General features: G+C 42.2%; 1 protein-coding gene across 2 annotated transcripts; it reads left to right on the top strand.

Annotated features, from left to right (window-relative positions):
• The first annotated feature begins 202 nt into the window (after positions 1–202).
• LOC117270981 (scavenger receptor cysteine-rich type 1 protein M130-like) lies at positions 203–22,698 on the top strand. Of its 2 annotated transcripts, none has more exons than XM_033649035.2 (17): positions 203–342; positions 1,535–1,612; positions 3,481–3,507; positions 3,670–3,981; positions 7,539–7,832; positions 7,951–8,265; positions 9,404–9,694; positions 11,235–11,549; positions 11,639–11,938; positions 13,688–13,996; positions 15,623–15,934; positions 18,315–18,623; positions 18,714–19,007; positions 19,109–19,444; positions 19,534–19,641; positions 21,834–21,918; positions 22,035–22,698. In XM_033649035.2, exons 2-17 carry the CDS (start codon positions 1,561–1,563, stop codon positions 22,177–22,179), a joined length of 3,804 nt encoding a protein of 1,267 aa, XP_033504926.1. In that variant the 5' UTR covers positions 203–342; positions 1,535–1,560; the 3' UTR covers positions 22,180–22,698. The 2 variants fall into 2 exon arrangements, with proteins under 2 accessions (XP_033504926.1, XP_033504923.1); XM_033649032.2 differs by lacking the exon at positions 203–342 and adding an exon at positions 1,229–1,367.
• The last annotated feature ends 4,087 nt before the right edge of the window (positions 22,699–26,785 follow it).

Genomic DNA, 26,785 nt, shown 5'->3' with positions numbered 1-26,785 from the left:
AAATGATGCAAATTAATTCTATTAAAATATGAACACATTCCTTGATATTGCTAATTTTTGGTTGGATTGTCGGATTGATTTGCAGCATAAAGTCCAGGTCCATAGGTGCAGTGATGACATAAACAAATCCTGGTTTATCGCATCGCATGATACACTGAAAAGGAAGACACAGTTCTGCAGGATTTTGAGGTCCAAAACAGGAACTGAATGCTTACAAAAATGCCTTTCACAAGGGGGAGTGTTTGACATTCACAAACCCAATGAGCTGACAATAAGATGTGGGGCAGCTACTGATTCTGTTACTCTGATGAGGGGAAAAACGACATCAACTAATTTTGTAAGGTAAGAAAATTCTTTCTCAAATATCAGGGATTTTTGGGTTTTAAAAAATTGGAGCTGCAAAGCTCTGTGCATCCAGCCTAACAGTGGAAATGGCCTGTACATAATGGGCATTTACAAAATTGACAGATCTTTTGCAGCATAATCTGGGTACGGTGAGTAAAAAATTCAAAATTAAAATAGAATAAAATTAAACTAAATAAAACAAAAAACAATTCAATTCAATTATGCTAACTGCAAAGCTAAGCTTGTACCTACAGTGGAATTAAATATGGAATTGATTTTGCATTCATATTTCAAATTGGAGGTGCAAAAGTTCAAACAAGATTACATATAATTATATAAACATTCTAAAAACAGTATAAAATCTTGAATTATTCACAATATAGGGTGGTTTTATTTGACATATTTCATGAAATTTGTACTACTGCTAAGTCATATGTTCTGTGGAACAGACCTTATGATGTTGTGTTGATGCAGCAAATAAACATCAAATGGCTTCTTTATAATTGAAAGTTACAGAAATAGGGGGAAACAGCCTGGCTTTGTACAAATTCAACATAAAAGAACCGATGATAACGATAACCGATGATGTGATGATAACCAGAGGTGGGGGGAGGGTGGTTGGGTTTAGCATTGGGAGACGTTGGTCACCTCTTGACATTCGTTCATAACAACCTTCCATTGATCTACACGTTTCTTATTTTTCTGCACCTGATCATTTGTCCATAAATATGTGTTATTATCATGCACAACCAGCTTTATTTTACAAGTGTGTGTGTGTAATGTCTTTTTGGAATAGTAATGTAGATATTGTGCAAAACAAAAATCTCTCCTCATCCCCCTGTCTTTAATGATTGATCAAAATGTCAACATGCATCCAGGTTGCAGTCCAAGTCCAGGCGGCCCCTTTTATTCATAACAATTACTGGATCTGTACACGGGGCCTCTTTACTTTGTGTCAGATGTGATCAGCTTTTTAATTTGAGGTTTGAGTTCATTTTAAAAAGCTGCCCAGACTTTTAAGGGTAAGACAGATACTTGATCAACTTTGCAGATTCTGGTTAAAAAACAACAAGAAAAAAATGAGTGGATGGCCTCCCGAAAATCGACGAACCTTTCTCGTTCTGCTGTGGACGGATGAGATAGTAACACAGTTTTTTAACAATACTTTGTTTTCACTGTACCTCGACAGCATCTGATCCACTTTGAAGACGCATCATGACCTTCATTTCTGCTGAGAGACTACATTTTGCTTTTTGTTTGTCAATAGGTGAGTCTCTGTGTTTCTTTGCTCTCTCACTTCCTTTTTTTGACTTCTTCCCCTTTACTTCTTAAGTCATATGAGTAGCCTACAGTATAGTCACACTTTGGTTGTGTGCTCTCAAAACAGTGAACAGAAGTGAAAGTGTAATAGTTTGTATCCAACTTTGCTTTCTTTCAAGCAAAGTTGATGTTGGACACTGAAAGTCTTGCGGTGGCACACCAAAACCAAAAGCCATAATTGAATTTTAGGAATTTGCTTATGCTGATGACGTCTAAGGGCGTGTTGGAAACTATGTCAATATGTAGAGTTATGGAACTGCATTGTGATAGAGTTTTTTATTTTACTGTTAATGTTGTGAATTATCTGATGTGCACAGACTAACACTGGTGTGGTTAACACTTTTAGTTCCATGACAATGACGTTTTGTAGCTATAGACCCTTTTAGGGCCGACGTCACAATGATGTCAGTTTATTATCTAGAGGCAAAACACGACTCTCCAGGGCTGTAGGCTACATAGGAGTCTTAAAATGTCTTGTCATGTTATTGGGAGCCAGAATAGAAGGAGTCATGGCTCAAAACTTAAATTTTATCACATACCAGCTGCCACTGCCAGTTAACAAAAACAAAGACAACCATGGTTAAATGTGATAAGACGAAAGGACTGGACGGAGGTGATCATCAAAAATGCTCACATGTGCAGCGCACACTTCATATCAGGTTAGGGGAAAAGTATTTCCTGTTGTAGGGATGAATAACGTTATGTGTATTAAGGGTTATCATGTCCACCTCATCAGAAACTGGGGAGGGATTAAGAGGAGTATTGGATTTCTCTGTAACACTAACCTTTTAGCACATTAGCTAACGTTAGCTTTGATAGCAAAACAAGCTGGAGAAGACCGTTCAAGTGTCGTCCTCCTTTGTAAGTTTGGCACAGTAACCAACCACAAAGCTTCCTGTGACATCATCCATCCACTGAGTGAGAGCATACGGGTCGGCCAGTCTGGTCCCGTTGGTCAGTGTTTATTCAAGTTATATTGTGGTCCTGGAGAGTGAGTGACCTGACATGGTGTGTTAATCGGCTAAGTTAATCACACATTTACTCCCCTCAGCACTCTGCTGCTCCGTCTCCCCAGACAGTGTCCACAACATGCTCTGCTACTCGGATAACCAAACTTTATATTCCGACAGTGCTCTGAATTTACGAACAATCCAGTTTGTGCCAGAGTGCGCTCCAACACTCTGAATGAGTATATCAGAATGAACCACTTGTATCATTTTCCTTCATTGTCTAAAACAAGCCAACAGAACTTGCTAGCTAGCACTGGCTATGGAGAATTGTTTTGCCTCATCCACCAAAAACACCAAACTGTTTGCTAACAGTAAAAGATCTATAAATGTTGTAAATCATTGTTCTTCAAATAGGCTGGCTGTCTTTAACCTTAATAGACAAATAAACTGCTTAAATTTGAAAGCGTATATTGATTGTAAGGAACAAAGCATTTCCAGGGAACAACCCCTCTCAAGTGTAGGGGTGACTCGTGAATTTTCAGTCAGATCCCTTTAGGCGAGAGTTCAAGGGACCCCTTTCAAATGGCCCCACCAGTTGTTCACTTGCCAAAATTTAGCCTAGCTTTGGAGTGCTATTTTGTCCCATTCTTGACAAACCGTGCAGACAAGGTTGGTACCAATAGATGCCTTAAGTTGTCTAGTTTCACAAGATACCACTACCTCCATGCTAGCTGAGCACGCCACAGCCTCTTACATACAGGGCCAGGGCCCCCATTGGGGCCGCCAGTAAATAGATTAGACAAACACAGCACTGACTGCTGTGACAAATCTCTGGGCTGAACATTTTACTGTGCTTCTGCTGTAGGTCTGCTGAGTCTACCACTGCTTACAGGTCAGTAAGTTCTATTTATGTTTCATCCCTGAAAACACATTATATTAATTAGATATTTAGATTTCTTCACCCCGATGTAATACCAAAAACAATGGTACTGTTTATTATTGAGTTCATGGTGACACAACCTACAGCTACTGTGGTTTAATTTTGCATTTCTAGAATGTGAAAAAATTAGGCTGGTTGGGCCGTCACGTTGTGCCGGTAGACTGGAGATCTACAATGAAGACAGCTGGGGAACGGTGTGTGATGACCACTGGAGCCTCACCAACGCTGAGGTGGTGTGTCGCGAGTTAAACTGCGGGACGGTTCTTGAGGCCAAACGAGGCGCCTTCTTTGGAGAGGGGCAGAACGTGATCTGGTTGGACGACGTGCAGTGTACTGGTAGTGAGAGTTCCATCCTCAAGTGCCCGCACAGACCATTGGGGCAAAATAACTGTGGCCACGCTGAAGATGCTGGGGTCATCTGTTCTGGTAAGACGAAGTTCGTTCACTTATCTCTGTTGTATTTGCTTTTCTTGACCCACTTGTGTTTTATTGAAAGTTGAACTACCAATAGGGTACCAGTCAATTAGAAACCAGATCAAATAGCATCAACATTTTTGGGAAATACTTGTTTTCTCGTAGAGAGTTAAGAATATTAATTCCATTCTCATATGTGTCCATTACACATGAGGCTACCGCAGCTTAACTTAGTCTAGAATAAAGGCCTGGAAACATGGAAAAAGTAGGATGACAAGTAGGATGAGAGTGGTAACAGTCTTCTCCTGAAACTTTTTGCCAGAAAGTGAGTAAGCTGATTTCCTAAAATGATGAACCCTTCCTTTAGATATTAGTCAGGCATTAACCTGAGTCAGCTCATAAAATCGAGCATCACAAATCATTGCATTATAAGGCCCTTCCTCAATTTAGATCTACATTAAGACCAGAAATGTGGAACTATCACAAGAAGTTAGGAAATTAGGAAATGTGGAGAAAAAAAAGTAGCTAACGCAGCATTTATCTTAGCAACTGATGTGACTGCATCTTGTGTTAGAAAACCTAGCGACTGTACTGTCAGTTCACAGTTGGTTGTTTACTTGTGGTGGTAATGCTGTTGCGGCAAGAGCACAACAGCAGGTTCAGCACGTGACCGGCTGCTGCAAATGTAGAGTGCAAAGGGCACGAAGCAGAGAGATGGAAGATAAACCAAAACTTACCAGTCACCAGCTAACCTCATTTTGACGAATGTTTGGTAAAACCTCATCATGCAGTCATGCTTCCGCTTCATGTAGTTTCATTCTTCTGTTCTTTATAAACTATACAGAATGGATGATGTTTAACTTGTTCCCAGCTACGTGGGACTTTATTGTAATTCCAGCAGTCAACACACTGTCGCTCCACTCCCACATGTTCTCTTTGTGTGTGAGTTGTTTTAATATCTCACAATCATCTGACAGGTGATTGTAGAATTCGATAGATAGTTCAGTCTCTGTGCTCCTTAGACATCGGTCAACCTCGGCATCTCTCTGCAGTCTGAGTAGTGGTTTGCTGAAACACACTGCATTAAAGGAGCACCCCACCACACTTACATGGTGAAAGAGCACCTCAACCCAGTAAAAAGATTGGTTTAACTCTCAGGATTTGATCCATTTAGTCCAGTAGCATTTTGAGAGTCTAGAAGAGCTGCATAATTAAATCATTTTTGTCCCCATTCAAGATAAAGGAGCACTTAACTGCAAGTTAGCTACTCCACTGCCAGAAGTCTCTAGTGCACTTGCTCTATGCGGAGGATCAGGACTGGTCATTTTACACTGCAGAAATTGTTATTGGCTTGATGCGCTACTGAACAACTTTGATAGGAATGATCAGGGTTCACCTACAACACTGTATCCAGTTCTCTTCATGCATCCATGGTTTACTCAGATATAAGGGGTATACCCACTTCTTTGTCTGTCTGTTTACATTATCCACCTTATTCCTAGCCCCGATAATCCCTTGCGCGTATTACGTGCGTGACTTCCACCATTGAACCGAAACCAGCGATTTCCAATGGTAACAGTTTGTGTACAGTACTATATTCTTCTCTCCAAGAGCAACTGGGAAATAAACCATGAAACACACCACCTGTTATAGCTTAAACAGGATTATGTAATCATACCTCTGCCATCTCTGGCAGCCATCTCAAATCTCTTTCTTTTTCAACCGAGCACACTAACAATTAGCTTGCCTTGCTCCGTTAAAATATTGTTAACTTTAACATGGCCCGAGCTAGCTTAAGGTAACATCTGCTCCTAATGACTACATGTAAATACCTGTGGATATTCTCATTCATCCAGGTCATAGTTATCTCAAGGCAATTGAATCGAACGCAACTGGACATGGTTTTGTCTTAGAAGACGTTTCACCTCTTATCCAAGAGGCTTCATCAGTTCATGCTTGTCTGACTAGGCTGAAACTAGTCTGACAAACTGGTGTGGAAGCACCCAGGTATTTAACCTCTGGGGAGGTCTTCACAAGGCCAATGATGTCACTGGTTCGTTAGTGCTCCAATGGTGTGTCAACGACAGTCATTGAAACTCCTGCTGCAACGGTAGGTGGGGGATAGGTGGTGTCGCAGACCTCCTCCTCTATTGAGAGATGGCTTTTCCAATTTCACATAGATGGCTTCTTTTACACCTCTTTCAAACCATCGGTCTTCCCTGTCCAAAATGTGCACATTGCTGTCTTCGAAGGAGTGTACTTTCTCCTTGAGGTGTAGATAGACAGCTGAGTCTTGCCCTGACGAGTTAGCCCTTCTATGTTGGGCCATGCGTTTGTTTAGTGGTTGTTTTGTTTCACCAATGTACAAGTCTGGGCATTCCTCACTGCATTGGACAGCGTACACTAAGTGTACCTCTCAATAGAGGAGGAGGTCTGCGACACCACCTATCCCCCACCTATAATGCTGTCCTTTCATCCTTGCCCAGGAGGTTTAACAAATTAACCTCTAAAAACAATGGTCGTTCACAAATGGCCTCATGTGACTCTAACGACTCCAGTGACAACCGTTGCAGCAGGAGTTTCAACGACTGTCGTTGACACACCATTGGAGCACTAACGAACCAGTGACATCATTGGCCTTGTGAAGACCTCCCCAGAGATTAAATACCTGGGTGCTTCCACACCAGTTTGTCAGACTAGTTCCAGCCTAGTCAGACAAGCATGAACTGATGAAGCCTCTTGGATAAGAGGTGAAACGTCTTCTAAGACAAAACCAAGTCCAGTTGCGTTCGATTCAATTGCCTTGAGATTACATGTAAATACATATTTCAAGGTATGCTGCTGAGTTTATTTTCTAATGTAGGTTGTGAATGAAGTCAGATGGGGAAAGACAGGGATATCATGTACTGACGTTGAGTGACGGACCTGTCAGTCTACGTGTCATTCTCTCCTGCAGATTTTGATTTAATACTTTTTCACTATGTCTCCTGAAACTCTTCTTGTTTTATTTCTCATATCAACGGTACCTTTGGCAACAATCCCTTTTTGTTCTGGTCACATGTTCAACACACAGTTGTTGAAGACAAAAATTTAGCTTAGACTAGTTGTTAGTCGTTACAGACACGGACAGTGCAACAGGTACCAGAGCTCCGCAAAGACATTTTAGAAAATGCTTTAGAAAAGAACCAGCGTTGGCCATTAGCCACCAAGAGTAGCCACTGGGACGAACCACAGACAGTCTATGGGACTAACTAGCTTACTGCTACTTCCATTATCTCACTGGAAGTTGTGCACATAATCATTTCTACAGTAGTGCCCTCAGGAATAAGGTGGATACCCTCCTATCAGCCAAAAAGCTGTTGGAATATATAGAAGTATACCCACTTCCTCCTTGGAAACCTACCCATCTACCCAGTAGCACACCCAGCTCACCAGCTACCACTACCACAATTTCAAACATTTCTTTAACATACAAAAGGCTTATATACATTGATTTTTGTTAAGTTTTTACACACATTTCTTTGTTGCACATTTGATTTTACTTAAATTTCTATCTACATCATTTGCAGAACATGTGAGGGTGATCAACGGGACCAATCGGTGCGTCGGCAGAGTGGAGGCCTTCCATGAAGGCAATTGGAAACGAATTTGCAGCAGTGACTGGACCAAAGCGGACGCTGACGTGGTGTGTCGAGAGATCAACTGTGGCACTCCTGTCACTCAGACTGAAGCGGTGTATTTCGGAGAGACACGCAACGTAGGTGGCTTAAAAACCAACTGTTTTGGAAATGAGACCTCTATCTCGCAGTGTCCACTTAAGGATTTCAAGGAAAGCTGTACTGATGCTATTATTTTCTGTTCAAGTAAGTCATCCATGTGTTCAAATTACATCACTAAATTTGTGTTGGACTCAATGTGGGTAGACTCTCTGCTGTTTTGGCTTCACAATAAACATGCACTTTTTCCCTTTCCCCCTGACAGACAGTAAGCCAATTCGCCTGAAGAACGGGACTAGTCGGTGCTCTGGCCGAGTGGAAATCTACAATGATGGACAGTGGGGAACGATCTGTGATGACAGATGGGGGATGCAGGAAGCAGCTGTTGTATGTCGGCAGATGAACTGTGGGACTGCTCTCTCAGTCAAGTACAAGTCCTTCTTCGGCAGAGGTCGGGATCAGGTTTGGTTGGACGACCTTGAGTGTACCGGTCATGAGAAGTCTCTTGCTGACTGCCCGCACAGAGGTTTTGGAGAACATGACTGTGACCACAATGAGGATGCTAGTGTCATATGCTCAGGTAACACATACTGTTTGTTAATCAAAATACTTGAATGAAAGCAGGTTGGTCAAGATCCTGATAACACCAATATTTGGCACCCCATGTCATCTTAGCTTTTTTCCCCCATTTTCCATTCGAATGATTTGAGAGGCGGGCCCTCTGTGGTGGTCGTAACAAGTTTACAGTTGGTAAGGAGAAACTAGTGGTAGCCGTTGCTGGTTACCCAGAGCTATACAGCCTGACGTTAGACAGCAGGTTGTCAAACTGCCCCTGAGTCATCCTAAAATATGCCTGGAAACAGCCATCATGGAGGCGAAGCTCTTGGACCAACTGGTGGTACTCCCCTCGATCTTCTCTTTCTTAGGGTCTCATGTACCCACACAGATCTCTGTTTCCCTGTGCCCAACAAACTATTTGCTAACAGCCTCTCACCCCCAACCAGAGATACAGCAAGTACCCTCTGCCTCAACATTTTAGCTACTAGCTACTAATTACTATGAAAAAAACAAGCAAAAAAACAAACAGTAGATTGATTACACAGGAAGGTTGAGTAAGGAGGTGATGGCGTGAGTGCCAAAACGCTTTTTGATTCTTTCTGAGTGATCAGGCCTTATTACCGAGAAACAGAATGTCATATGCTGCAGATCTCACCATGTGGTTGACCTGCACAGACTTCCTGTAAAGAACAGACCATGCACACTCACACATGATGTCAGACCATTCCAAATCATTGGTTATTGGCAAGAAGTGTCTTAGCAACAATTCAAGATCAGGAGTGGTAATTGGCTGTTGATTTTGCACATTTCAAATCCTTACAATTCTTGTCTGTCCCACTTCACCCGATGTCCCATGTTACCTGACTCACCCTGTATCTGTTGGTTTTCCCATGAATGTCTGCTGATGTATCTACTGTATCAGCAGTTAAACTTCCTGCTAATATTTACTGTAGAATTTACGAAAAATGTCTTCGTCCTTCCGCTGCCTGTTGCAATCAACCTTTGGTGTTCCTCTTTCTGTAGTTCTTTGGTATATCACAGATTTAGAAGTGGTACAATCTGTACCACAAACCCTATCTTATGAACACACTGTATGTCAGTGCTGACATATTATTTTCTCAAACATTTTATATACGTCTTTTCAATCGCTTGTTTTCCAGATTCAGTCAGACTATTCAACGGGACAGAGCGCTGCTCTGGCAGAGTAGAGGTCTACCACAGTGGCCAGTGGGGAAAAGTTTGTAATAATAACTGGCGCAATGAAGAGGCTGCAGTGGTGTGTAAGGAACTCGGTTGTGGATCCCCCAAAAAATTCCAAGAAAGCTTCAATTTCGGGGACAGCGGCCTGAGAGGGTATACAAGCAGATGCTCTGGCAACGTGAGCTCGATCGCTCAGTGCTCACTTCAAGAATACCCAGGGACCTGTCAAGGTGTTTCCCTTTCATGTTCAGGTAAGACACAAAAGACAGGGATATACTGCACTGGAACACAGTTCAACTAGAATAGCAAAGAATGTGGTCATAAAGAACAAACTTGGCTTATGTGAATCAAATGTTCTTATTATTTATTTGTAAATGGTGGCAACAAAGTAACTACTTTAAAGAATAACTTGTGTATTTTTCAACCTGAACCGTATTTTCCCATGTTTTTGTATCTCAGTGACTAATGGAGACAATAATTTTTGAAATTGTTCAAGTAGCTGGCATCTATGAAACAGGCTGTAGTGTAATCACAGGGTGCAGGGTGGTTAAGTTCTGCCCCCGGACGCAGACTGGCCAATCATAACGTAGCATCAGGCTGGCTCAGACCAGGGTCCGACAACAACACAGCTGTGCTCCATTGACTCTAATGCAGTCATTTCAGATTTCCTTCATTTTCAGGCTGGTTTTGTGGATTTGGAGCTAAATGTTGTGCCTGGAGCACGTCGTGTATTAATGATACTCGTTACCTGGAGAGGTTGGAAAAAGATATACGTTTCTTCCCTGTTCCAAAACCAAAATCAAACCCTGAAAAGTGTAGGGTTAGCTAGCTAGCTACGGAAGATATAGCCTACTGAATGTATACACATGCTGCTTTTGGTTTTTAATGATTATAACTGTGAAAAAAAGACCGACCCTGCTGTACAGGAACCAGTGAAGGGAAGCAGGGAAACTTTGCTGATATTGAACCAGCTGTGTGTCATCACAGTGTGTGCAGATGAACGTTGTTTGACTTCCCCCAGAGATCCCTGCCCATCTGGCAGTGAAGGTTTGGGTGGTAGCAGCAGCACGGGGGTGAAGCTCAAACACAGTTCATCTTCACACACTGTGATGCCACACAGCTGGTTTAATATCAGCAAAGTTTCCCTTTATATTCATTGTCTTGTGTGGCGATCAGCAGTGATGTGGTGGTTCACTTTTACACTGTGATCTGTAGCCTTTAGTTCGGCTTTAGCTTCTAACTATCTTTGTCTTTTTAACCTGTTGTTGCTGCTGAGTCAGTTTGACATCCTGGATATATCCTTCAAACACAGACTGTAGACCCCTCTGTCTGCTTCTTTCTGGAATCACTCTTTCATTTTTTCAAAAATATGATAATATTTCTTCAGTTGAGTCCAGATTGAAAATACAAAAGTTACCCTTTAATAACTACTAAATTGTTTGCACCTCTATACATATTTATTTACACTCTTGTTGTGCATATGCATTTTACTACAGTAAATTCTTTTAACATTGTGTCCATTCATGCAACTACTGATTCATATTACATAATCCATATTTTTATTTATATTCTATAATTTATTTTATCTTGTACTACTTTATATCCTTATGTCTAGATTCACTGTTTGCTTATACGGAGGTCTGTGACCCAACTTTTTCAATGGCAGGGATTACTCTTGCATTTGAGTTTATTTGACAATAAATAACTTTGAACTAAATTGAGCCTAATAATTCAATTCATAATTTTACTCTACCTTGTGTGTACTTCTAACATGAGTAAACCTGTCCTCAGGCAATCCGCCGCTAAGGCTCGTCAATGGCACCGACCGATGCTCTGGTAGAGTGGAGGTCCTGCACAACGACCAGTGGGGAACAGTGTGTGACGATGAGTGGGACATCAGAGATGCTCAGGTGGTGTGCAGAGCCATGGACTGTGGTACAGCTCAGACAGCCAAATCCAGTGCCTTCTTCGGTCAAGGCCATGGTGACATCTGGTTGGATGATGTCGGCTGTGTCGGTAACGAGACGTCCCTTTTGCACTGCCGACATCCCACCCTTGGAGAAAATAACTGTGGCCATGGTGAAGATGCCGGTGTGGTGTGCTCAGGTATCATGTCAGTTATTACTCTGATGTTAGCATGTTATTTACTTTAGCTTGTTATTTACTTTTATGATTATTTCTCCTTTGCTTTCCAGCTAACATTCGACTGATCAATGGGTCTGATCAGTGCTCAGGCAGGGTGGAGTTCCACCATGGTGGGCAGTGGGCATCAGCATATAATGTTAACTGGGGGATGAATGAAGCTACAGTGGTGTGCAGAGAGATGAATTGTGGAGAGCCAGTCTTGTTCTCGGGATCATATGGTCAAGGCGGATATTCGATAGGGTATAAGGTCAGTTGCAGTGGAAGAGAGAGCTCTCTCACACAGTGCACGCTGAGAGAATATGTCAGGACTGGCCAGGATCACGTTGAAGAGGCTTCTGTCAAATGTTCAGGTAAGACTTGAATTTGAGTGGAAATTTAAATTTTGCTGTCCATTACTGTCTGTTATGGACATTGTCGCCTACCGCAGTACATTGTGGGATATTTATGCCAGTGTAATGCAAGCCCCAGGAACAGTGTGGCTTTGAAGCAAATTTAACATGGTAGACAGATTTGGAATTACAACTTCGGGGTCCATCACATGATGCCATGGTGGCCAGAAACATTCTTCCTATAGACTTAGATTGTTAAAGTTTGTAAATCAATAGATACATTTTTTTATCGTGTCACAACCCCAGTGAAACGGCTCGTTTCATTGTTGGCATTTGAGCCATTCAGTCCAACAATTAACCAGTGAATGAGTACCCACATGCAGTAAGGAGGGAGACCGATGTACATGTCATGAGACAGACTTGGGTTCCCCAAAAATGGAAGGCTGTGGTTAGGTAATGCCGCAGCCAGTGAACACGCCGTCTTCTGACAGTTTGTAACTGACTTGGCCAGCAAACTTCATAGCAAACCATTTGGGACATCATCAGCCGGTCTGAGTCGAGCTGATGGTGAGATGAAATACAAAAGTTACCCTTTAATAACTACTAAATTGTTTGCACCTTGGGGGTGGCACGGTGGTGTGGTGGTTAGCACTGTCGCCTCACAGCAAGAAGGTTCCTGGTTCGATGCCAGTTCCTGGTACTGTGCAGAGTTTGCATGTTCTCCCCATGTAAGCGTGGGTTTTCTTCAGGTACTCCGGCTTCCTCCGAAAGTCCAAAGACATGCAGGTTAATTGGTGACTCTAAATTGCCCGTAGGTGTGAATGTGAGTGTGAATGGTTGTCTGTCTCTATGTGTCAGCCCTGTGATAATCTGGCGACCTGTCCAGGGCGTACCCTGCCTCTCGCCCAATGTCAGCTGGGATAGGCTCCAGCCCCCCCGCAACCCTCAAGAGGATGTGGTTAGAAAATATATGGATGGATGGATGTTTGCACCTCTGTATATACAGTCCTCAGGTAATCCACCACCAAGGCAATGGGAACCAACCGATGCTCTGGTAGAGTGGAGGTCCTACAAACATTGATAAAGACATTTTTTCACCCCTTTTACAACAAGCCCACATGGCGCTGATTATTTTAAGAAATCTATCCCTTCACAAAATTTAATATTTGGAAGTCCCCATTATGCTGTTCAGTTCGCAGTTCACTTGGAAAGTGGAACCTAGCAAGCAAGTTGGGCTAATTAACATAGCTTTCTAACGTTAGCGCTGCAGTAGGCATCACTTTTGCTTCATGGTATTTCATCACCTGCTGAGTCAGGTTCTGAAAGGAGGGGGCCCAGCTAGCCTTAGCTGCAGCAATTAACATGTCAAGATCAGAAACAATATGACAAATGACCAGACTGGCGAAAGTCAAAGCAATCAGTTCAGTAATAGTCCAGCATCTACATTACTCTGCATGTTTTAATCACGACACGGGGTCACTAAAGTAATCATGGAATAACGTCGAGAATGTTCAGATCAGAGATGGTACCAAGTTTGGCGACGACTAACAATGCTGGTCCCTTGACTGGTGAACTTCCCTTGTTTCCTTTTCAGAATTGAAGCAATATTACAACCTATATTTCAGTTATGGCACTAATCAAATTACTGCACAGGCATTTTCAGCCAGTTCCCCTGGAAAACACTGGGGGTGCTATCACGGCAGAAAATAAAATGAAAACAAATGTCAGTCGGACTGTACTGTACATTCATATAACAACTGTCATTCCCAGGCAATGTGAGGCTGATAGATGGGAACAATCGTTGTGCCGGAAGAGTGGAGTTCTACGACAAAGGCCGGTGGGGGACTGTGTGCGGTGAAGCCTGGGATATGAACGATGCAAATGTGGTGTGCAAACAGATGGACTGTGGGAGGGCTCACAAGATTACCACCATGGCAGAGTATGGCCAAGGCCCGGGACAGACATGGATCGATCAGATTGAATGCAATGGAATGGAGTCAACGCTGGGTCAATGCCCACAAAGACCATTTCGTGACAGAACTTGCAATGTCTCCTCAGTTGCTGGTGTTTTCTGCACAGGTAAGAAACAGCAAAGAAATTACAAAATATTATATAGTCTTGTATTTGTTCAGTTGATTAGCACTTACTTTTTTGTAATATGTCTATTCCCAGCTGGTCCAGCCACAGGGTCCAGATTTCTCATTAGTCATTAGTTCAAGGTCCGCACAGTTTAATACATTCCTCGTCATACTTGAATTTGGCCATACTGTAGAGTTAGTTTCCTGTCTCTGTCAAGTAGCAGTCCGTTAATCACTCACTCTACAGCAGGAAACAGCACTTCAGAATAAAAGCTCTGTGCCCGAAATTCACTGGATGGTGGTGGATGTGTCCAACCAACATTGACTTTCACCCGAGAGAGCGTCCCGAAAGATTCTAAACCCAAACCCTGTTCATTTTTCCTAAATCTAACCACTTCCTTTTGTTGCCCAAACCCAACCATGTGTGTTTGTTGTTGAAGAAAAAAAACGTCTATTTGCGTTGTTGTAGTGATGTAGTGATGTAGTGCGTTTATTTTGAAAGAGACTGTATGTAAATGTTGAATTTCCTGTCAAAACAGAAGTGTATCTTGAAAGAAGAGAACTTGACACGGCATCCCAGAACGTCAACAACCAAGGCACCCAGGGTACCTTGAACGTCGTACGTGGACGTTAAAAGTCCATGACCAAAACTTCAATATGTGACAAGGTCGGAGTGAGAATGTGTTGAAAAGGCAGTTATACTCAAGAACATTAACTCACCTGGACATAAAAAAGACAGCAGTTGTTTCAGTTGTAAACCCAACTGCACACAAAAAAAGGTGCAGTCCAATAGACTTGTATGCTGTTGTCGGCTCACTGTGGAGGGCTAGTAGGATGAGATAACTTGTAACGACAGTCATGTCCACACCGGGCAAATTGGAAGTTCTGGGAAAAATCCACATCACATCCAACATAAGTTTTAATTTTTTGACAATACCTGCTGCCTGCAAGTTCATCCAACCCTTTTATGTTGTCAGATTCCTCTTTTTATAATTCAGGCAGTGTATAGATTTATCACTTCCTGCCCTCCATCTGAATTTCACACATCCTAATAGTCACGTGATTGCAAACAAGCTACTTCAGTACTTTCCCAGCACAAGTGGAGTCATAAGTGACGCAAATGCACGGTAATTAGTCCTGTAGGTCGAAGTGTAGGTTGAACCCAGCCAGTGCAGCACCAGCAACTACCATTCAAAAAAAAAAAAAAAATGGCTGGGTAAACAACAGACAACACAAATCACAAACAGCTTGTAATGTCAAAAACTAAGGAAAACATGGACGAATGGACCAACAGTCAAGACCACTGGCTTTACTGGGCATATATGAGACACTGGAAATACAACACGATTTTGACTCATCAAAGCAAAACTGACATTGCTATCCCAACTGCCTTTTGGCTTACAGTACGTCACTTTAGACTTTAGAGTTAGAGGTGTGAAAGCGAACAGTTTGGTCTGAAAACTCTTATTGTCAAAGGTATTGTGTTCCAAATCTGTGTGTGTGTAACAAAGGGAACAAGAAATTACTTCACGAGTGCCTTTCTTTGATATTTATCTGCCATATCTTTGACTACATCAAAGTGAATTTGAAATGTCTGATAATCATTTTAGTTCACTTGACTTCACAGGAGGTTTGGAGGTCCGGTTTGCTAACGGTAAAGAGTGCTCCGGCAGAGTGGAGGTACGTCATGGCAACGTGTGGCACACTGTGTGTGACACAGACTGGAACCTCAGTAAGGCTGAGGCGGTGTGTCAGAAGCTGGAATGCGGAAATGCATTGAGCGCTCCGGGTGGTGCCCAGTTTGGCCAAGGCACTGGACCGGTTGTGGAAGCCAGCAACTCATGTTTCGACAACGTGACGTCTCTTCAGCAGTGCTCACTCAAAGGTTTCAGAGGAGCAACGTGTGGGCACGAACATGATGCTGGTGCTGTCTGTGCAGGTAAAGCCTTTTATATTATGTGTTCGCACTCACATGCAGTTGGAAAAATAATCTAAGATCAGCATTTGTTTCGCAGACGAGAGTGGGAAATTATTGTGCTTAAAGGAATACTGGTAGTTCAACATTTTTTGCTTTGTTGTGAAGAGTTAGATAAGAGGACTGATACCATTCTTCCAAATAAGTAGCTGGAGCCAGCAGCTAGTTGGCTGGTTGCTATTTAGTAAGATTTAGAGGTGCTGGTACACAAGTACGCAAGTACACAAATCAGCTTCACTATAACTCGCAGCATTCACAGACAAACACTTGTCTTTATCTGGACACATTTTCCCCACAAATACAACATGCTAATGTTATTAGCACAAGCCTATGGCATTTTACATTGTATAAATTAGCCTAGTGGCTAGCGGACTTTTCCTCTACTTATATGAAGCCAGGGACAACAGCAACATTTAACAAAGGTAACATTACAAAATTCGGCTCCATTACAACTCACAAGGTTCACTGACAAAACAACTGACTTATACTAAACATGTTTTCCAAACAAATATAACATGCTAACGTTATTAGCACAAGCCTATGGCATTTAACATTGTATAAATCAGCCTAGTGAATAGCAGAGATTTCCTCTACCCATATAAAGCCAAGATAAATCCCACACAAGATTTAAAATGCAAACTTGTGGAGGCTTTATTGTCTTCACAATTTATTGTTTCCTATCTGTGAAATAAAAGTAAATAAAAGCTTTGTTTCTACTGAGGGAAATGGTTTCAGCTTACAAAAATAGACAGGAGGTCACTGCCACGTGTAGTTACATTTCGAGGGAGGTGCATGTCAGGCTATGCCGTAGGGTACAGCGTAGACTCTAAGTCGACGCAGAGCCTATGCCATAGGTACGCTGTCTATTCAATGCAGAAGTATAAATCCCGCATCAGACAGATCAATGCCAGCCTTTTCCTTGTTTCCATTCTTTATGCTAAGTTAAGTTTATTGGCTGCGGGCTCTAAGTTACTTTTGTTGTAAAGACATATCTCCAGATCTCAGCACAAAAGTGAATCAGATTATTTTCCAAAATGTCAAACTATTACTTTAATGTTTCATTTGTATAACAAAAGTAGCATAAATCACATCCTAGTCATATTCCACATCATCATTTTTCTGTAAGTCTGCCATTTCCCCCTTTTTGCTGATGAAATTAGGTTCTGATGAAATAATGGGACAAGCAGCACTTGCAGAGTCCAACTGACACGTATTCACTGGAGGTGTACAGAGACATCATTATCTGTATCTGTATCTGTTCAGCCAACAAAATTATCTGTCTCTCTATCTGTAATAGGATAAAGTCCAGAAGTGGGCGTGGTTTATACATGAAGTCACATTAAATTGGGCAAATGCTGTACTTTCTATCTAATTATTCACTGGCAACTTAATAGTTTTGCCTTCAAAGCATCAAAGTGTTTTAATAATGGCATATATGGAATATATTACTGCATCCTCAGCCTGTACTTTTCATAGCACCCTCCAGCTGATTTCTTACATTAATACATTTTTATGATTTTTTATGTTTAAATATGCAATGGGTGCATTATCTAATTAATAATGCACTAATTTGCATACCATGCAGAACAGAAATGTGAACGTTCGATAAAACCACTTTCAAAATTCAACATTCATTTTGTTGATAAATTTGAACCAAAGGTTTTTACAGAGGGTATTTTTGGATATCTCTTTTAACTCCCACACTCCGTAAATCAGAAAATAAATGTTTGCCATGTTTTTATAAATAAAAATGTTACATAAATTAGAATTATACTTGAACAAACCTCTGTTCAAAAACCTTTAGTATATAGAAGGGAATAAAACTGTCAAGTCTGGTGTATGTAAGTGCTGCTGAACAGGAGATTTCTGGCTCAGAGTATGAGGAAAAAATGGCGCTTAAACATATGTTGTAATATTGCATACAAATTAAGGCAAAAAATAAGACTGCAGGTGAAAAGGGTGAAAATATATAACAGATATCACCATGACACAATGAAACGTCCCCAGTTGATTAGTTAAACAAGTTTTCTTAATTTTTATGTTTAAATTTGCAAATGAGACATTGTCTAATTACATTTTATACAGAAATCTGATCTAAAATAAACAGCTACGTGTGTGTTTTGGACATTTTGTTTTCTCTAGTCCGAAAGAAGATGTCATGGAAGCAAAATAGCCCAAAGTCTTAAAACTGACCAGTGCATAAAAAGCTGTGGAGTCTCCCCTTAACATGAAAATATATGCGTGTTGACTTACGCAATTCAGATGCACTTTTAGAATTGTATGCAACTGTCTTGAGGACTGTCCTTTGCATTTGGACTCACTTAATTTCTGTTTCCATATGCAGCACAGATTCGGTTGGTCAGCAGCACAAGCCAATGCTCTGGCAGAGTGGAGATCCTCTACAAAGGCCAGTGGGGAACTGTGTGTGATGATGAATGGGGAATAACAAATGCCGACGTGGTATGTAGACAGCTTGGCTGTGGTCATGCAGTGTCTGCTCCTACAAGTGCCCACTTCGGACGAGGCTCTGGTCCAATATGGCTAGATAATGTGGAATGCAGAGGCGACGAGCCTGCTCTCACTCACTGTACGCATCCCACTTTTGGAGAAAATAACTGCGGGCATGGTGAAGATGCCGGTGTTATCTGTTTAGGTAAGAGGCCTGGCTCATTTTGAATCTGTGAATTATTACCTCCTAAGTGATGTTACACGAAGCTTTATTACAACTTATTATCTGTTTCAGGTTCTCTACAGAAGCCCCAGATCACTTTAAGCCCCGCTCCAGAGGTAAACTGGGGTGACAGAGTCGAGATCACCTGCACTGTAGTAACAGAACACTTGGGTGGGACATTCGTCCTGAAAAAGATGGAAGAATCATTTAAAATGGAGAAATACTCTGAGCACGAAGCTGCAACCTTTGTCTTCCCTGCAGTGGACTTCAGCCAAAAGGGGGCATACTTCTGTGAATATCAAAAGAAACTGCCCACTCAAATCATCTATTATCCTCAAGGAAACACTGCCGAGCTCTCTGTCATAGGTCAGTGAGTGTGTTAGTTTGTTTGAAGTTTTACTCAGCAAGAGTGCAAACCGTGTTTATGACCCATGTCAGTTTGTAAATCTTGCTTTTCTATCCCACAGTGAAACTGGAGAAGCCCAGCATCTCTCTGACATCTCCATACGCAATGGTTGTCTACAGCCCAGACAAAATATCGGTCACCGAAGGCAGCAGCTTCTCCGTCACTTGCTCCACTCATTCCAAATATCCTGGAGGTTACTTCTACCTGACGAAGTCTAACAAAAGCACCACTGAACCAATACAAGCATTTGGGCACTCTATTTTCTACCTGGCGTCCTTTGAATTCCCCTCAATAGATTACAAAAGCCAAGGAGAGTATACGTGCGTCTACGGTGTCAACATGTCCTCGATGTCCTTCTGTTCTGTTCCTTCCAAGTCACTCCAAGTCACCGTAGTCTGTAAGAGCAATTGAGAGTTTATTATCATATCATAGCTGTTTTTCTCAGCCTCTCTCTAACTCTACCATATGAACCTTTAACCCCTACAGCAGCCTCGTCCTCTTCAGTTGTCCCAGGACTTGTGGGTGGGCTGGTGGTGTTGCTACTCCTGCTTGTTGTAGGTTACCTGGTCTGGAGGAGGAGAAGGTGGGGTTCTGGTAAGTGGCATAAGCCCTTTTTTTGTGTGATGTTAGACAGCATGCTGACATCGCTAAACCAAAAAAGGCGTGATGGGTGTGACACGTAACACAAAAGTATCTGCCTCTAGTGTGACATTTAACTTACACGTCAGCAGCACTATATAATCAATAACAATGGCATAACACGGCAATAACACCCATTTATCATCCCTGGTACTTGGTGGTTGATCTCGTCCTCTGCTTGGAGGGTAAGGACCTCCTCAACCTCATTGTTCTTCTTTGAGCTAGCTGCTGTTTGCTAGCAGCTACTTTCTTAGTCTCCCATGGTGGGTTGCACGCGTAACAGGATTTCAAAACTACACACACCTGTGCTGTCCATGATCCCATCCTGCCATCTGTCCCTTTATACAGATGTCGTTTCTGCACTGTTGACTACCTCTTATGCCACCTTAAAGGCGAGACAACTCTGTCCCCCCATTCTAGGACATTACCCCAATGCCCCTTTTTGTTTTACTGTTATATGATGTGTCTAGATTTTATTAAAGCTGCAACAAGTTATATTTCGATATCATGAATGAGAAAAAATACATCATTACTTTATGTCATTGTACACACATAAAACTGCATAAGATCCAGTTAGTTAAAAAAAGAAATTTTTAATTAAAAGAAGTTAAAAAAAAACAAAACTAAACTAACATTTTCAGAAAAATACAACAAAGATAAATGACAACAAGAAGCACACTGAGCTGAAAAGGTAACAATCAGTGAACAATAAGACATACAGAGAACACAATGCAGAGAGAAGAAGAGAAGGAAATATAAATATATATGTCATAATTTCTTAGACATCATGAATTACATTATAATTTCCTTTTTAAAGTTTCTATGGATAAAAAGCCCTTGATAATATGTGCTTTGTTGAACGTCGTGGAGCATTTGGTGTTGTGTTTGCAGCTTGTTTACCCTGACCCCAAGATGTTTAATAAAAAGATATTTAAATTAAAAAAGAAAACTAGAATTACCGCTTCAGTTGTGTGCCTCCCTGAACCTGTCAGGTTGCACTCACAGTTTACATCTATGTCTGTGAAAATATGGAGGCTTCACACACATCCTCCCCCCAGCAACACAGAAGATCTAAACAATCATCACAGTGTCAAGTTACCTAAGATTTGTGTCACCAATTTAGTATCTGACCAAATATTTCCCCTTCTGTTGAGATATGATATTGAGTAACAGCCAGAAAAGTGTTTTTGCAGAACATTATGATGTCACAGTAAAGTTGACTTTTGACCTTTTGGATATAACACGTCATCAATTCATCATTTTATCCTGTTAGACATTTGCGTGACGTTTTGTTATAATGAGTGCAAGAATTCCTGAGTTATGGTCGAAAACATGTTTTGTGATGTCACAGTCACCTTTGACCTTTGACTACCAAATTCATATCAGTTCATTCTTGAGTCCAAGTGGACATTTGTGCCAAATTTGAAGAAATTCCCCCAAGGCGTTCTTGAGATACGGTGCCCATGAGAATGAGATGTATGCAAGGTCACAGTGACCTTGACCACCAAAATCTAAGTAATCCAAGTAAATGTTTGTGCCAAATTTGAAGAAATTCTCTTAAGGTGTTCTTAAAATATTGTGTTCACAAGAATCAGACAGACTAGGTCACAATGACTTTGACCTTTGACCTATGACCAGCAAATTCAAATCAGTTCTTTGCTGAGTTCAAGTGGACGTTTGTTACAAATTTGAAGAAATTCCCTCATGGCGTTCTTGAGATACGGTGTTCATGAGAATGAGATGTACATGTATACAAGGTCACAGTGACCTTGACCGTTGACCACCAAAATCCAATCACTTCATCGGCGATTCCAAATAAATGTTTGTGCCAAATTTGAAGAAATTCTCTTGAGGTGTTCTTAAAATATTGTGTTCACAAGAATCAGACAGACTAGGTCACAATGACTTTGACATTTGACCTATGACCAGCAAATTCAATTCAATTCTTTGTTGAGTTCAAGTAGACGTTTGTTACAAATTTGAAGAAGTTCCCTCATGGCGTTCTTGAGATATCACGTTCACAAGAATGGAACGGACAACCCGAAAACACAATGCCTCCCTAACATACTTGGCCTGTATATCCCCTGTATTTGATTCAGCACAAAACTTTTTGCTGTTGTCATAGTGATGCTATGCTTGTTTTTCAGGTACACTGGTTCAGTTCAGTAACAGGTTTGGAGGAGCCATAAAGCAAGATATGGAAGACAGAAGCAACGGAGCACTCGATGGAAGGTAGTGGAAAAAAAGAACGCTGCTGGTTTTATTTGCCAAGATATACAAAACTTATTTTAGACTGAACAACTTGAAAGACCTATGACTGCAACTGTCACCCTCCTTATCTCCCACAGAGACCGTAACACCCAAGTGAATGAGCCCGTACAGAAGCGCAGCCTGGAAGGCAACAATGCTGATGTTGATAACTCTGTTGAGCAGGCCCCTGAAGACTTGGCTGGGAGAGTGTGCTATGAGCTGGAACCACTCGTTCTGTCATGATAATAAATTGCCTAAAGGAAAAACCTCTTGTGCCATTTCACAAAATTTAAAGAGTAACATAACACCAGGCTAAAAAGACAAACAGGTTTTAAGGCTCACCTGTAACAACAATCTGCAAAAAGATTTTCAGCTGGTGTTCAGTTGCTCTTTAAGGTACCATACCAGGAACCATAGGGACCTGTTTTCAGTGTGTTTTACACCTTTTTAAGTCAACAAATTATTCTGAAATCTCCACACTTTGCATTTCCTCAAATAGATGCTGTGATATTTACTTTAAAGATGCCGAAAATTAAAACTGTAATTTAGAATAACACACACAACGCTTGTGTTAACGGGCAAATGTTTGCCTGAGACATGTATGTTCATACTTTTTCCTGTGGTGATTTTTATATTTCTGGGAGATACTGTCAATCACAAAGCTAAGGTCCACTCACCTGATTACATTGTCTTTGTATTGCATGATAATTTGCTTTATTTGGTGTATGTGAATGATGATCAATAAATTTGTATTTCTTACAATCCTTGTACCTCTTCGTTCGGCAACATTTTCCATCAATTACACCCTCCTGATTGAAGCAAATTTGCTTATACTTTCCCCAAAACAGCAGCCATGATACAATGTTTGGGTGAAGTCAGGTAATTGGGTCAGTTTTTGGTAGATTAACAAGAAAACCACTTGAAATTCTGTACTATAGAGACTATGGTGTTGCTTTTAGTACTTATGGTTCTCTGCTATATTTCTATAAAAAGATGTTACCAAGTAAAATACACTGTTAGAAAATTAAGGAAACACAGTATAACACCAAGTCAGTTAAACTTCTGGGATATCAATCTGTCCATTGAGGAAACTCAAGTGATTGTGAATCAGTTTCAGCTGTTTTGGTGCAAATCAAAGTGACAACAGGTGCAATGGAGAGGCAAAAGCAACAACCTCCAAAAACGGAATGGTTTTACATGTGGTGTCCACAGACAGTTGCTCTCTCCTTCCTGACTGATTATTCTCTAGTTTTTTAGCCCTACAAAATGACCTCCAGCAGGCTACTGGTGTGCATGTTTCTGACCAAACTGTCAGAAACAGACTCCATGAGGGTGGCATGAGGGCCCAACGTCCTCTAGTGGGACCTGTGCTTGCAGTTGTGCACCATGCAGCTCAACTGGCATTCACCAGAGAACACCAGAATTGGCAGGTCCGCAATTGGTGCTCTGTTCTCTTCACAGATGAGAGCAGGTTCACACTGAGCACATGTGACAGGCATGAAAGAGTCTGGAGACGCTGTGGTGAATGTTATGCTGCCTGTACCTTCATCCAGCATGACCGGTTTGACGGTGGGTCAGTGACGGTCTGGGAAGGCATATCCTTGGAGGGTCACACACACCTCCATGTCATAGCCAAGAGTACCCTGACTGCTGTTAGGTACCAGGATGAAATCCTCAGAGGGATTGTCAGAACTTGTGCTGGTGCAGTGGGCCCTGGGCTCCTCCTGGTGCAGTGGGCCCTGGGCTCCTCCTGGTGCAGTGGGCCCTGGGTTCATCCTGGTGGAGTGGACCCTGGGTTCATCCTGGTGGAGTGGGCCCTGGGTTCATCCTGGTGCAGTGGGCCCTGGGCTCCTCCTGGTGCAGTGGGCCCTGGGTTCATCCTGGTGGAGTGGACCCTGGGTTCATCCTGGTGGAGTGGACCCTGGGTTCATCCTGGTGGAGTGGGCCCTGGGTTTATCCTGGTGCAGTGGGCCCTGGGTTCATCCTGGTGCAGTGGGCCCTGGGTTCATCCTGGTGCAGTGGGCCCTGGGTTTATCCTGGTGCAGTGGGCCCTGGGTTCATCCTGGTGCAGTGGGCCCTGGGTTTATCCTGGTGCAGTGGACCCTGGGTTCATCCTGGTGGAGTGGACCCTGGGTTCCTCCTGGTGCAGTGGGCCCTGGTTCATCCTGGTGCAGTGGACCCTGGGTTCATCCTGGTGCAGTGGGCCCCGGGTTCCTCCTGGTACAGTGGACCCTGGGTTCCTCCTGGTGGAGTGGACCCTGGGTTCATCCTGGTGCAGTGGACCCTGGGTTCCTCCCGGTACAGTGGACCCTGGGTTCATCCTGGTGCAGTGGGCCCTGGGTTCTTCCTGGTGCAGTGGGCCCTGGGTTCCTCCTGGTGCAGTGGGCCCTGGGTTCATCCTGGTGCAGTGGGCCCTGGGTTCCTCCTGGTGTGGGACACTATCCGGCCTCATGTGGCCAGAGTGTGTAGGCAGTTCCTGGATGACGAAGGCATTGATGCCATTGACTGGCCCTCTCGTTCCCCTGACCTAAATTTATTTTGCCTTGCTGTTCTGTATAAAAGGTACAATCCTAGAATGGGGGGACAGAGTTGTCTCGCCTTTAAGGTGGCATAAGAGGTAGTCAACAGTGCAGAAACGACATCTGTATAAAGGGACACCTATGGGACGTTACGTTTCGGTGCATCTGACGCCACTAAGTACTGCCACAGACTGTCCAGGAGCTCACTGATGCCCTGATCCAGGTCTGGGAGAAGATCCCCCAGGACACCATCCGCCGACTCATCAGGAGCATGCCCAGACATTGTTAGGAGTGCATACAGGCATGTGGGGGCCGTACGCACTACTGAGTCACATTAGGAGTTGAGTGATAAAATTCACACAAGTCAGATGAGCTTGTGATTTTGATTTTTTTACTTTGATTTTCGGTGTGATTTTGAAACCAGCCCTCAGTGGGTTGATGATTTTGGTTTCCATTGATTGTTGTTATGTCATTTGTTCTCAACAAATTATACAATGTACATCAGTAAAGAATTTCAACTTGAATAATTCGTTCATCAAGATCTGATGTGTGATTTAAGTGTTCCCTTAATTTAGAAACTTTGACCTTCAACCACACCAAGATGCCCCTACCTAACTCCAATGACATGGTCAAGTAAAATCCGCCACATGTGCTATTCATTAAAAAAGATCGTCCAACTTGGTGCCGTATTGTCTACAATGGGCGTGTGTACTTGCTTGATGATGGCTAGTCTAGCTGACATGGACTCACGGCGCCATCTTTAATATTTTATAAGTGACAGATATAGGACATAACATTGTGGCACACAATAGTATAGCAATTTGTAATTCCATGACACCTGGTAGCCAAAAAAAACATTCTGGTTTCACTCCAGAAAAATGTCTGGTTTTACTTTAATGTGTTTAGTCCTCATTTAAAACTACTACCAAGAAGAGGAAATCAACACGCCGGTTGACTTATGCGGCAAGTTCTGATACCAGTAATGCTTATGTTCAGTACTTGAGTAAATGTACTTTACAACACTGGTATAACGTGTGTGTGTGTGTGTGTGTGTGTGTGTGTGTGTGTGTGTTTGTGTGTGTTTATGCTTACAGTACACAATAGCCACACCTGGCAACAACAACAACATGCGGGTGGGTGTGTTCATACAGGTATTTAAGTGGTGTTAAAACCAGCACACCTTGTCTGCTGTCAGGTCCACACACCTGCATTTAGGACACTCCAGCATTTTGTCATTGTTACAGTTTTTGTGGTTGCTAAGGCACTTATCTTTGAAACCATGGGCTATTTTTTGCAAAAGTTCTTTACACCAACTACAAAACCTTGCACCAAACCAGCAAAAATTTATGCACCTCTTGCTAGGGCAAACGGTTCTTGCAAAACAATTAAGATTATTTTAATAAATTGTATTTGTATTTGTATTTTGTATTTGTATTTTGTATATCATTTGAATAAGAACACGAAGCACCAACTACACGCTTTCAGTATAACTGAAAAACACACAAGTGTGATATTAAATTGCAAGCAGTGTAAGCAGAGAACATGCATTCAGTTTGGCACATAGACTGTAAAAATAATACACAGAGCTACCATGATGAGTTTTTCATTTCAGCCGTCGCTTCAACCCTTTTGGAGTTAGAAGTGACCATGTTTAGGCAAAAGGCTGGGGCTGTGGAGGAGTGAGGGGCGGATCTGACTGAGAAGCTGAGGACACTATTGGCACATCGCTGTCACTCAAAGCGTTGTTGCACCTTAATTATGTGTAACTTTAAGCCTTAACAAAATGTAAATGAGTGAGTTGTACAAACAATTCACCCCCCTACAGTTGTTAGGAACAAGGATATTAGCTACGGAGACCAAAACCGTTTTTTGTACCAGGCTGGTAACATGTTTATTTCTGCATGGGAGTCTATGGGGACTGACTCAGTCTTTGAGCCAGTTGCAAGTGGCAATTAGAGGAAGTTTTTGGCACTTCTGTGTCAGCTTCATTTTTCAGCCCCAGAGGGTGCTGCTTGGTTTGGCACACTTAATAACTGCATTGGCCAACAGTGTTAATGGCGTCAGAGATAGTGCTATAGTGTGGCATAAACTTAAAATACTCAAGTCTTTTACAAGTACCTCTAAATGTGCAGTACATGTTCAGCACTGCAGTAAATGCAGGTAGCTACTTCCCACCACTGCTGATAGTGTGTGTGTGTGTGCCTGTGTGTATGTGTGTGTGTTTGTTCTTACACAATCGTCACAGGCGGGCCACAACTGGAATGGCAGTCATGTAAGTGGGTGTGTCCATGCAGGTTGTTAAACCGTGTCAGAACCTGCACAACTTGTCT

This window comes from Epinephelus lanceolatus, chromosome 13 (assembly GCF_041903045.1).
Source record: "Epinephelus lanceolatus isolate andai-2023 chromosome 13, ASM4190304v1, whole genome shotgun sequence".
NCBI classification, from domain to species: domain Eukaryota; kingdom Metazoa; phylum Chordata; class Actinopteri; order Perciformes; family Serranidae; genus Epinephelus; species Epinephelus lanceolatus.
This window is presented reverse-complemented; position numbering and strand designations above follow the sequence as displayed.

What these genes read in the sequence shown, in the direction of transcription:
- LOC117270981 (XM_033649035.2), top strand. Translation starts at nt 1,561, where the DNA reads ATGACCTTCATTTCTGCTGAGAGACTACATTTTGCTTTTTGTTTGTCA. An exon ending in TGCTATTATTTTCTGTTCAA is followed by an intron (nt 7,833 to 7,950) that starts GTAAGTCATCCA and finishes TCCCCCTGACAG; the next exon opens with ACAGTAAGCCAATTCGCCTG. An exon ending in ACTCCAAGTCACCGTAGTCT is followed by an intron (nt 19,445 to 19,533) that starts GTAAGAGCAATT and finishes TAACCCCTACAG; the next exon opens with CAGCCTCGTCCTCTTCAGTT.